This window comes from Saccopteryx leptura, chromosome 9 (genome assembly GCF_036850995.1).
Source record: "Saccopteryx leptura isolate mSacLep1 chromosome 9, mSacLep1_pri_phased_curated, whole genome shotgun sequence".
Classification (NCBI taxonomy): Eukaryota; Metazoa; Chordata; class Mammalia; order Chiroptera; family Emballonuridae; genus Saccopteryx; species Saccopteryx leptura.
The window spans coordinates 47351620-47363720 of record NC_089511.1 but is presented as its reverse complement, the minus strand read 5'-3'; the positions used below and the strand labels follow the sequence as shown (position 1 = coordinate 47363720).

Genomic DNA, 12101 nt, shown 5'->3' with positions numbered 1-12101 from the left:
TTGGAGTCTGGTCGCTACTTGGTCATCTAGTCCTTTCCCCTGAGTTTAATTGGGACTTTGAGTAGGGATGGTATGTGTGTATGTTAAGGGGGCATAAGGGAGGTTTTCAACACAGTTATATAAGCTGGAGTGTGTATGTATATATATATATATATATGTGTGTGTGTGTGTGTGTGTGGTTCTTCTGATCTGAGGGTCCCCGTTTGTCCAAGTTTACTTGGTTCCCAGGCCCGTGTGCATAATTGCACAATGGTGTTTATCTGTATTTTGAAGAATTTTGAAATAGATTGTTTGGAAAGTGGTGTTCTTGAAGGCTGTAGGTGCACAGGAGGCCGGGCTACGACTCTGTCTCAGTAGGAAGATATTTGGGAGTCAGGACGAGGTCATCCGTGAGTTGGCTGTGTGGTTCAGTGGTTGGAAAAGTGTGGCTGGTAATGGCCATATGCCTAGATAGTGGTGCAGTCACTTGAGGGCTGAGGACAGTCTCTCTGTGAGGTGACATGATCCAGGAAGGTACATGTTCTCTGCACCAGGCCCCCAGAGATGATGGTACGGTAAGCTTGATGAGTGAACAGCATGTGGGCCATGAACATGGTGGCTGTTTTGGTGGCAGCTGAATTTCCACATGTGGGTAGTGAGTCCAGGGGAGTTAATGTTATGTGCAAGTTCATGGGTTATCTGGGCATGTGGTTGTGATTTCAGACAGACTGAGTTTATGTCTGTAGAAAGCTGGTGTGGCTGAGTTTCCTGGTGGTTGTGTATGGGTGCGTGGTTGTGTATGGGTGTGTGGTTGTATGCCTCAACAGTTGCGCGGGACAGTGAATGTGGCTCTGTGGACAAGCAGGCTGAACATCTGTGAGACTGACTCTTGAAAACAGCTACAAGTGTTTATGTGAATGTGGTTTCCTGTGGTGTAGACTTGTGGCTCTGGACATAGACATGTCGAGGCTGCCACCACCCAATGCCTGTCCGTCATCTGGTCCACATGATGGGGTGCGGTGGAGATCAGCGGGGCCGAACTTGCAGCTGGAAAGTTGGGGGGATGTTGAAAAGGCCACTGACAGCTGGCTGGAGGCTCAGGGCACCAGGCGGGCACGGGCTCTCCAGGGAGAAGGCCTGCAGGATGGCCGTGACCAGGAGGAACAGCTCTGCTCTCGCCAGGCCCTCTCCAAGGCAGACACGCTTACCTGGAGGGCAGAGGGAGATAAGGCTGGGCCAGCCCTCCTCATACCGCAGACAGTGGGTGGGTAGGGACAGACCTAGCAGATACCTAAGGAGAAGGGCAAGAATGCCTCCTGCTTCTTGAACTTTCCATCCACATCCAGGAACCGGTCTGGGTTGAATTCCTCTGGCTGCTCGAAGACCCCGGGGTCATGCAGGACAGAGCCCAGGAGGGGGAAGACCTCAGTGCCCTGAGGGGAAATCATAACAGAGCTACAAATATCCTTCACTGCCCAGGTTCCCAACGGCAGAGCACAGAGTCTGGAGTGTTGGGGACACCAGTTCATAAAACGTAATAGCATCAGCATATAACAAGCTTATTACGGGTCAAGCAATTTATTAAGCTTTTTATATATATTTCCTTATATGTAATAGGTACATGTCTTCCACTTAAACACACATGTAAACTTACTAAATAGTTTAACAAGTCTAGGAAACAGTTACTAATATAATCCCATTTTAAAGATGGGAAAACAGGCCCAGAAAATGAAAGCAACTTGCCCAAGGACAGCAGACCTTGTTAAATTTAAGGGTTCACTGTGATTCAGCTATGGCTATCCTAAGCCACTCTGGTCTTTTGGAGGTGAAGGCAACGGTGGGTGGGTGAGGGCTATCCATGAAGGCTCCCCTGCCAGGTTCAGGGAGACTGGTAGCCCCTTTAGCCAAGGTCAGTTACCATGTTCCCAGAACTGTGGTGGAGGAGGAGGGAAGGTGGGGAGTGAGGGGAGGGGGAGGGGCCTCTGTTGCTGGGAACTCTGGCTACTGGGCTTTGAGTTGGGGAGGTGTGGGGACTCCAGGAAAAGACAGGGTCATATTATTGCTGTTAAAGTAAGAGAAAGGTAGATAGCAGTGGTAAAGCATAGACTTGGTTAGTATCTTGTCCTGACTGCTTGTAGGCTGAGTGAGCTTGGCAAGTCTTCTAACCTTTCGGGGCCTCAGTTTTTCATCTGTAAAATGGTCATGTAAGTGGTGTAGATGAAGATTAAACACCTGGCACAGAGCAGGTCCTCAATCTTGGTGCCTGTTATTACTGTTGTTACCATCCGTACTGGTTGCCATTGCACAGACTCTGCACTAGCAATAGTCCCTGCTGCAGCCTTGTACATAGAACTCCCAGCCCCAGTGCTGAGGGCCGAGTTGATGTTTTATAAGCATTGTCTTATATATTCCGTACAATTTGGTTGATACTCTTATCTTTCCCAATATAGAGGAGGAGTGGATGGAGGCTCAGAGGAGGAAGTGATTTGCCCAAGGTCCCAGACAGTAGTCTGGAATTCTAACTGCCATGGATTTGGTTTTACTACAGGGAAGCCCAAGGAGGGAGCAGCTTGTTGAAGGTGTCTTAGGTTTCTTGAGAGACATCGCCCCCTGGTGGTGCTGGCTCTGAGTTGTTCTCTAATGAAGAGGCAGGAACTGAGGAGGGGCCAGATTTAGTGAGTGAATGAGTGAGTGAGTGGGTGAGTGAGTCTGTGTGTGTGTAGGGGGGTGGGTGGGAAGAGATTGATTACGTGTGTTTGCAGCAGAGGCAGGAACTGAGATGGGGATGGTGTGTGTGTGTGTGTGTAGGGAGGGAAAGTGGGTGGGAAGAGACTGATTCTGTGTGTTTGCAGCAGAGGCTGAGAGTGATGGCCTATCCCTTCATCTGATGGTCCTAGCCACCTCGGGACAGGGTAGAATTAGGATATCCATTGACATATTGGGAAACTGAGGCCTAGAGTCAGAGAAATGCATATAGAAAGAGAGAGAGAGAGAGAGAGAGAGAGAGAGAGAGAGATGCAACAAGAGAGAGGGAAATGAGAGAAAGAGTACGGTTCCGAAAGAAAGATCAAGATCCAGAAAAGGTCAGAGAGACACAGCACCAGCCTCAGGCCCACGGCAGAAACACTGCTGGGCGTGCAGTGGCGCTCACCCACCTGGGACAGGGTGTACCCTCGGAAGGAGGTGGTCCTTGTGAGCGCGCGAGGTATCCCCATGGGCACCAGCGCCAGCAGCCGCTGTGCCTCATGCAGAACCGCATCCGTGTATGGGAGGCGAGCTCGGTCCCCCAGGCCTGGCACCCGGCCAGCCCCCAGCTCCCTTGTCAGCTCCTCCTGCATGCGCTCTGCCCACAAAAAGAGGAGGGTTAGAGGTCAGAGGTGGGGTGAGAACCTCTCCTTGAAAACCACATCTTCTTGAGCAGCTGCGGTTAGGAGTGAGGCTGGCGGGAGGGGGAATCTGGCGGATGGGGGGGAGGAGAGGCAACCCTTACTGAACCTGGGTCCCCCACATCCTGTGCACTGGGCATTACATCTCTCTTCTTAACTCCCTCAGTATCCATCCATATTTCCCAAATGAGGAAATTGAGGCCCAGAGAGCTGAAGTCACAGCTGACTCCATTCCACACCCCAAGTCCCATACTCCATGTCAGCCCACCCCCCCGTGGCTCAACAGCACTGACCTACTTGACCTGGAGTGCCTTGGGACTTCATACCAGCCCTGCACCACCTCTTACCATTCCAGCTGCAGTTTCTGCCTGTGCTCTCAAGATCCCAGTTTGTTTTTTATCTCTAGTCCTGATCCTCCTGGATGCCTCCTCACAGGCAGCCCTGGTCCCCTCATACTCAAAGTGTCCCAATCTAGTCTCAGTGTCTCCCCTGAAACAGCCTCTCATTATTTCTGTCCCCATCTCAGGGTAGCCCCACGGTCCCCTAGACCCCTGGCCGAGTCCTGGGCCTGTCCCTGGATGCCTCCCTCTGCCACCATTGTCCACCACTTGCCTACTTGGCCTCTTTCTTTCTCTCCACAGTTGGACCTAGCCCTGCCCTCTCCCACCCATTCCTTACCCAGTCTTTCCTCCTCGGAAAGACTTCACGGTGACATCCTCTGTCATCACTTCACGGTAGCCTAAAGAATTTTCTTAAAATGCCAGTTTGACCTTTCCCTCTCCTGCTCAACATCCTTCCATGGTTCCCCACTGCTCAGGATTAGGTGACGAGGCCCCGAGGCACATCCTGCCTCATTTCTCACTATGCCTCATGAGGAAGCCAGCAGTTCCCCCACTTCTTGCTGCTCAGACACCCCAGATGCCAGGTTTATGATCACCTCCAGGCTCTGACTCAGGCTACCCACTGTCCTGAGCATCATTCCTCCCACTCCTCACTTCTGTTCCCAGGGCCTGGCTGGTGGAAAAGGCCCCTACCTCGGACCTGAGGGTATTTCAGCAGGAGCAGGAGGGTGTAGCGGACAGTGGCACTGACTGTCACCGTCCCGGCGAACAGCAGATAAATGACAGTCATCAGCAAGTTCTTGTCAGTGAATTCTGTGCTTGGATCTTGCTCCTCCTGGGAGAAAGCAGGCAGAGGGCCTCAGAGAACACACCTGCAGGGAGTAGAGGCCCAGCCCTGCCAGGCGTGGGGTGCAGCACGACAAGTTCAAGCTTTGTCAGGAGTTTAAATAAATGTTCGGGAAAGCCAGGAAGTGGGCTCTTGATATTATTCTCTCTGGTTGAAGTGTTTTAAAAATGAAAGAGAATGGCCATCATAAACAAACAGAAAATGACAAGTGTTGGTGAGGATGTGGGGAAATTGGAACCACTGTCACCGCTGGTGGGAATGTAGAATGGTGCAGCTGCTATGGAAAATCGAATGGCAGCTCCTCAAAAAATGAAAATAGAGTTACCATGTGATCCAGCAATTCCACTTCTGAGCTTTCCCCAAAAGAATTGAAAACAGGGTCTCGAAGAGAATATGTACACTTGTATTCATAGTGGTGTTAGTCACGATAGTTAAAGGTAGAAATAACCCAAGTGCCCGTTGACGGCTGATGGGTCTATCCATACAATGGAATATGATTGAATGTTAAAAATAAAGAAATTCTGTCACAAGCTACAACACAGATGAACCTTGAGGACATTAAGCTAAATGAAATAAACCAGTAAAGAAGAAGAAATACTGTAGCCTGACCTGTGGTGGCTCAGTGGATAAAGCATTGACCTGGAATACAGAAGTTGCTAGTTTGAAACCCTGGGCTTGCCCGGTCAAGGCACATACGAGGAGCAACAATTATGAGTTGATGCTTCCTGCTCCTTCCCCACGGCCTTTCTCTCTGTCCTCTCACTAAAATCAATAAATAAAATCTTAAAGAAAACAAAAACAAAAACAAATACTGTATGGTTCCGTTTATATGAGGTACCCAGAGTAGGCAAATTCATGAAGACAGAAAGTAGAACGGTGCTTGCCAGAAGTGGGGAGACAGGGATGGGGAGTTGTTTAGAGAGCATAGGATTTCAGCTTTGCAAGTGGAAAAGAGTACTGAAGATTGGTTGCACAAAAATGTGCATACACTTAACACTATTAAATTGTACACTTAAAATAGTTAAGATGGTAAATTTTATGTATATTTTACTACAATTAATTTTTCTTAATTTTAAAAAATAAAAGAGAAAAGAAATGAGGCCACAAGGATAAGAAAAAATTCTCTCTCTCTCTCTATGAACAAGTTGATTGCATTTATCCAAAGGATGTGGCCCTGAATATCTCACATAATTCCAATGTTTGTACAATCTAAAACTAGTTACATCTGCAAGTCACCTTAATTCTTATTTTCTCATAATAATAAAATGTCCTTATATAATTAATAAAGCACACTTTATTAGTATAATTTGCTATTGCAAGCTTTCATGAGGAAATGACTGTAAGTCATAGGAAATACCTGTGTGGATGGGCGGAACAGGGGTAGGGTGAAACAAAGGCAGTGTTTGCTAGTGGCAGGTCACTGAGCATGGGGCTGAGTTGGGCGGAGAAAAGAAGAGATGCTAGAGACCCAAGCAGCGTGAGGTGGGGGCGGGGGTGGGGAGAGGCAGAGGGAACAATGCACCAGAAAGAAGAAATATGCATACACATGCCAACACAAATTCACGGAGACATGGAGAGAGAGAGAGAGAGAGAGAGAGAGAGAATTGCAGAGGAAAGAGAAAGGAAGAGAAATGGTTTACAGATTCCCAGCCACATCCAGGTGGGAGGCAGCCAAACCACCAGCGCCTCATTCAGGAGCCCCCTACCCAACCCTAACCTCCCCCACCTTTGCCATCTTCAGCAGGAAGGCATCCACAACATCACGAGCAGGGCCTGAGGTGTCCAGCTTCCCCCGGTGCCGCTGCACCTGCTCAACGGCGAAGGCGGCCAAGGTGCCCGCATGGCTGAGCAGCTGGCTGTGGGGGCCTGGGAAGGGCTGCAGGATCCAGGAGAACATTTCATAGGTCTGTGGGGAGAAGGACAGCTGTTTCCAGGGAAGCCTGGCCCTGCACCAGGGTGGAGAGGCAGGTGGAAGGCGTGCTCTGGGGGTCTCCTGGAAGAGGTAGGAAGGAGCCGTTGGGAATGATAGCTGGAGAGGGATGTCGCTTGGCTTACTTGGCCCCATGGGGAGCTGACCCCCAGCAGGACGCCACCAGCTGCTTGCACCACAGACCGGAACTCCTCATCCTCGTAGGGGAAGCGGAGACCCAAGGTGAGGGAGCAGACAATATTGGAAGTGGCCTGGGCCAGCAGCAAGGAGGGGTCAAATGGCTGTCCTGGTGGGGAGGGGGCAAGTAGGAGTGTTGTGATGGAGCCTCAGGGGCCAGATGCAACCACAAAGAGATAGGCATAGAGTCAGAGGCAGACATACAGGGCCAGAGAAACAGGCAAGGAAAGAGAGAAAGAGATAGATAGGGAGACAGACAAACAGCCAAGTAGAGAGACAGAAACAACCTTACAAGGGAGAAAAACAGAAGTGGAGAGAGAAAGAAAAGAGGCAGAAAGTGATGTGACAGAACCAGGGACACAGAGACCCTCAGGGAGACAGCAGGACGAAGACAGAGGTGAAGGAGGAGCTACAGGTGGAGGTGAATAGAGCCCCCAGCCCAGGCATTGTGGGAAGGTCCTCCCCACACTCACATAGGACCCCAGGGACCCTGGGCTGACCCTGCCCTGCTGACCTTCTGTTCCCTGGAATGCCTCCACCAGACACTGAGCCTCCGCCTGGATCAGCTCCTCGCCTTCTCGCTTCCCCATGCCCAGGTCCCGCAAAGTGAGTGTGGTAAATTTCCTCAGCTGCCTCCATCTCTCCCCATTGGAGAAGAAAACCCCTGCACAGAAGGATATACTCAAGGAGGGACTGGCTCTTCTTCCCATTCCCTAGGACTACCCTCTTCCTCCCAGTGAGGTGCCTCGAGGAAGGCTCGTCAGGCCCTGTCTTGAGGCAACATCTGCCAAGCCCAGGAGGTACTTAATAAATACCCAATCTTTGATCAGAGGGTGACATTCTCTTGAGAAAATGGTAACTGGGATTAGGCAGGCACCTGTGATTAACCAGGGTGAGTGAAGGTTTCTTCCTTCCTTTCTTCCATCTCAACATTTATGGAGCACTATTTGGTTCTATATATCCACCTACCAAACCAGTCCAACATTTATGGAGTACGATTAGATTCCATCCATCCATCCATCCATCCATCCATCCATCCATCCATCCATCCATCCATCCACATTTATGGAGTACTATTAGATTCCATCCATCCATCCATCCATCCATTTATGGAGTACTACTGAATTCCATCCATCCATCCATCCATCCATCCATCCATCCATCCATCCATCCACATTTATGGAGTACTATTAGATTCCATCCATCCATCCATCCATCCATCCATCCATCCATCCATTTATGGAGTACTACTGAATTCCATCCATCCACCCATCTATCCATCCGTCCGTTCATCCATCCATCCATCCATCTATCCACCCACCCCAACATTTATAGATTACTATTGAATTCCTTCTATCTGTCCATCCACCCACCCACCTATCCATCCACCTACCACAACATTTATCGGATTCCTTGCCCCATGCTGTTTGAAGGTTGAACATGGAAAGAGGAGGATGGAACTGCACTGTTTTTCTTCTTCATACAAGAAATCTACTCTAAACCGATCCTTCCCTTCTCTGAGCTCAGTATTCCTACCTGTAGTAGTCTCCTGGATGCCTCCTCCTGGATGTCCCCTGCTCACCCACCCCTCCACTGTGTCCCCAACTGGCCTCAGCATCTCTCCTCCTCCATGTTCTCAGTCCACCATCTTCTGCCCCTTGCTCTGAGCCCTGGATTCCTCTCCCAACCACCGCCACCCTTCTAACCTCAAGGCCCTAGCCCTAGCCCAGCCCAGTCCTTTCCCTAGGCTCCTACACAGCAAACAGGGGATTGTTCTAACCCTATACTCTTTCCTTGCTTAAAATCTATCACTTCCTAAAAGACCCAAGCCCAAACATTGGTGTGACTCCAGCCCTGTCTGCCCAGCTCTGCCCACTTCTTTATTACTCATCCCACTACAATCACACTGGCTTCTCTCACTTCCTCAAAGGTGTCAGGGTTCCCCCCTCTGGCTGTTTCCTACTGTTTCCTCTGCTTGGATCATTCACCTCTTCATCCTCCCTGACCTAACTCCATTCATCCCATACATCTCAACTCAAATGCCATCTCCTCTGAGAAAACTTTCCAGATTCCTGCCATTCTCCCCACACCCTGTCCCCAGACCTGTACAGATCCTGTGTCCTGCTCTCAAGTCTATTCCTCTCATTTTAGAATTCTGTTTTCTTCCCTCATTGCCTTATTGCAAGCCCACCTTTCTCAGAGTAAGACAGGACATCCCACCTATCTCAGTCACCTCTGTGTCACCAGTACTCAGTGCAGGGCCAGGCATAATGAAAACTTGTCAGTTGAACAAATGAATGGTTTTCTGATCTTCATGCTTTTGTACTTCCCGGTCTCTGTCTAGAACAGGCAGGGGTAGTCAACCTTTTTATACCTACCGCCCACTTTTGTATCTCTGTTAGTAGTAAAATTTTCTAACCACCCACCGGTTCCAAAGTAATGGTGACTTATAAAGTAGGGAAGTAACTTTACTTTATAAAATTTATAAAGCAGAATTACAGCAAGTTAAAGCATATAATAATAATTACTTACCAAGTACTTTGTGTTGGATTTTTGCTAAGTTTGGCAGAATAAATCTTTATAAAACAACTTAGTATAGTTAAATCTATCTTTTTATTTATACTTTGGTTGCTCCGCTACCACCCATCATGAAAGCCGGAACGCCCACTAGGGGGCGGTAGGGACCGGGCTGACTACCACTGCCCTAGAACATCCTTCCTACTCATCTTGAGAGTTTCAGCTCAGACACCCGGCTTTTCACTCAGACTTCCTGGACATCCTCCAGCAAAAAGGCTGGGTCAGGAACCTCCTCCTATCCAGAGTCCCAGAGCTTCCCCCATCCTGGCTCTGACCTTCTGCCAGTGCCTCCCCCACTTCTGACCTCTCCAGACTGTCACCGTCTTGTGACAGTTTTAATTTCCCCACTAGCTGAGGCACTGTAGGGGGTTGGCTGGGGCTGTTTATCCCTGCTGTGCGGGACTCCAGCTTTCAGTCTTAGCATGAGAATTGCTTCTGCATTTTGTGTTTGCATATCAGTCAGTGCCTAGTGCCTGGAAAGCTTACCCTTTCCTCCCAGCACTGTTTTTTTTTTTTCTTGGACCAGAGTATTCACTACTGCACTCTGGGGACTGCTGAGCGCTTGCTTTGTGCAAGGCTCTGTCCTCGTTCAATCCTCACTACAACCCAAAGTACATGCACTACTGTGACCCCATTTTATGGATGAGGAAACAGAGGCCCAGTGACTCTAAGCCATGGGTAAAGGTCACATAACCAGAAAATGAAGGCAGGCTCTGAGTGAAGTAGCAGCAGCACATCAAGCTCCACTTAAGACTCACCATGGCTGTCGAAGGTCCGGTCCAGCGTTGCCACTATCCCCCGCCCACTGAACTCCTCAGCCTGACCTCCCAGGGCCTCCTGCACAGCCTCGTGTCCAACCAGGACCACCACGCGCCGCCAGGGTCCCAGGTGCACAGTGAACACTGGTCCATACTTCTTACTCAGCTAAGGGCAGGGAGGAAGAAGGGGGCGGTGCCTCTTCTAGTTTCAGTGTCTCCATCATGGCCCCGCCATACCTGCTAGGAACCACCCACCAGGTCCCCAAACTCCTGCCCCAACACTCTCTCCTTCCCATTCTCTTGCCTCTTGCAGACCCTAACTTCCGAGCTGTGACAACCCAGAGCCCACCCCGACCTTCCTAATTCAAACATTTGGCAGCAAAAACGGGCAGCTTAGGCTTTGATCTTCTATAATTCCTTAACTCCCTGTACCCCAAGACTAACCACCCTTTTCAATCACTGCTAAACCCTCAAATTCTGGAGCACATACTGCTGAGCACCTGCCAGCTCTCCCTAAGAACCCCTATGTCCTGGAAGTCCCACCCCCCAGGCTCCTGTCAAATGGGGAACCTCTGGCCTCTTCCCACCAATCCCAAAGGTTGGAACTGCCTGACCTTCTTTATTGCTCTCCTGACCCTTCTCTGTCCGAGGAGCTCTGAGTCCCTTCATGCCCCCCACCCCCCACATACACACCCGTGATTCTCTGCAGATAAGTTCCTGGAAACCTCTAGCCTCTGTCTCTACTTCCTACCAGGAACCTCTCCCTCTTCTTCTCTTCCCACTCTCAGGGGAGATCACAGGTATCTACCCAACTACCTCTAGGGAGAAGCCCACCAACACCACATCATCAACTTCTTTCTTGTTCAACGGCTCGTGTTTCTCTCGCCACCCCTCTGCCTTCCAGGAGTTTGAGGTCTCCTCTGCCCTGGGACCCCTGCCACTGGATCCTGCTTCCCAGCTCTCATGCCTACTTCAGAATCCCGTGGGCAGAAGCCTCTGCCTCTCCTAGCCTTGGTCCTCCATCCTTTCTCCCCAGGGACCCACCTCTCCAGTCCTGGACCGCTGCTCCTTCCCCACCCCAGGACACCCTTCGCCCCTTTGCCCTGAGACCCCTGCTTGCTTCCTCCCTAGGATACCCGAGGACCTCTCTGGCCTGGCACTCCCGTTTTTCTCCTCGGAGAGAGTCCCTCCCTCTCCTGAACCTGGACCCCCGCTCCTAGCCAGGGCGCACCCGCGGCTCCTCACCCGCAAGAGCCCCAGGTATAGCGCCCCGGGCCGGAGCTGCAGGAGATTCCCCAGCAGCGGCAGCGGTGAGGGCCCGGGGGGCAGGTTGCTCCGGGTCCGGGTCCGAGTCCCGGGTAGCGCCAGCGACAGCAACAGGAGCAGCAGCAGCACCAGAAGCAGCGCCCAGGTGCCGGCCGCCTCCATCTCCGCAGGCTGGTTCCTTTCCCGGAGCTCCGCGCTGCAGGGCCAGCCGGGGCAGCTCTCTTCCCGCAGAAATCAGGTGGAGGGAGGCGAGGAAACGAGCCCCTCACTCTGCGTAAAGGCAGAATATTCTCCCCTCCGCCTGGTGTCGGGGACACCTTTTCCAATAGCTTTCTCTCCAGTCGCCCAGGTTCGGGGCGGAGACAGCGCCCGGGGCCCCAAGTAGGGCGTGGGCAAATTGGAGGAACCTGGAAGCCAGAGATGTTGGCAGCCTCCGGGAGGCCACACCCCGAGCCTGGCGGTGACCCCGCGCCGCCCTCCCCAGCTCCTATCTCCCTCCTCATTGTAATCTGAATGCTCGTTCGCCTGTGCGTGCCTGTGTGGTGTCTTTGAGCCAGTTTTCTCCAGCACTTGACATCTTCACCACGAACTAGGAGGAGGGACGTGACCTTTAACAATAAAGAAACTGACCTTCAGAGAAGTAAATCGGTAGGTGCTATAGGCCACACAGTTCACAAGGGACGGAGCTGGGATTTAAACTAAAGTCACTTTGAATGATTGGTTGAATCATTCTTTAAATAAAAGCAGTGTGTATAGTGGTTAGGAGCATCATGTCTGAAGCCATACTACCCGAGTTCACAGCCTAGCTTCTCTGTGCCTCCTTAACTCTTGTAAAATAAG

At 50.9% G+C, this 12101-nt stretch overlaps 1 protein-coding gene across 1 annotated transcript; it reads right to left on the bottom strand.

The window, feature by feature from the left end:
- Positions 1-871: 871 nt before the first annotated feature.
- Positions 872-11621, bottom strand: CYP2S1 (cytochrome P450 family 2 subfamily S member 1). The gene is made up of 9 exons (XM_066349110.1): positions 11241-11621; positions 9996-10161; positions 7175-7324; positions 6609-6769; positions 6280-6459; positions 4400-4541; positions 3135-3322; positions 1271-1412; positions 872-1187 (listed from the first exon to the last, which is right to left on the bottom strand). The coding sequence occupies exons 1-9, from the start codon at positions 11421-11423 to the stop codon at positions 1006-1008; spliced, it is 1494 nt and encodes a 497-aa protein (XP_066205207.1). The 5' UTR covers positions 11424-11621; the 3' UTR covers positions 872-1005.
- Between the last annotated feature and the right edge of the window lie 480 nt (positions 11622-12101).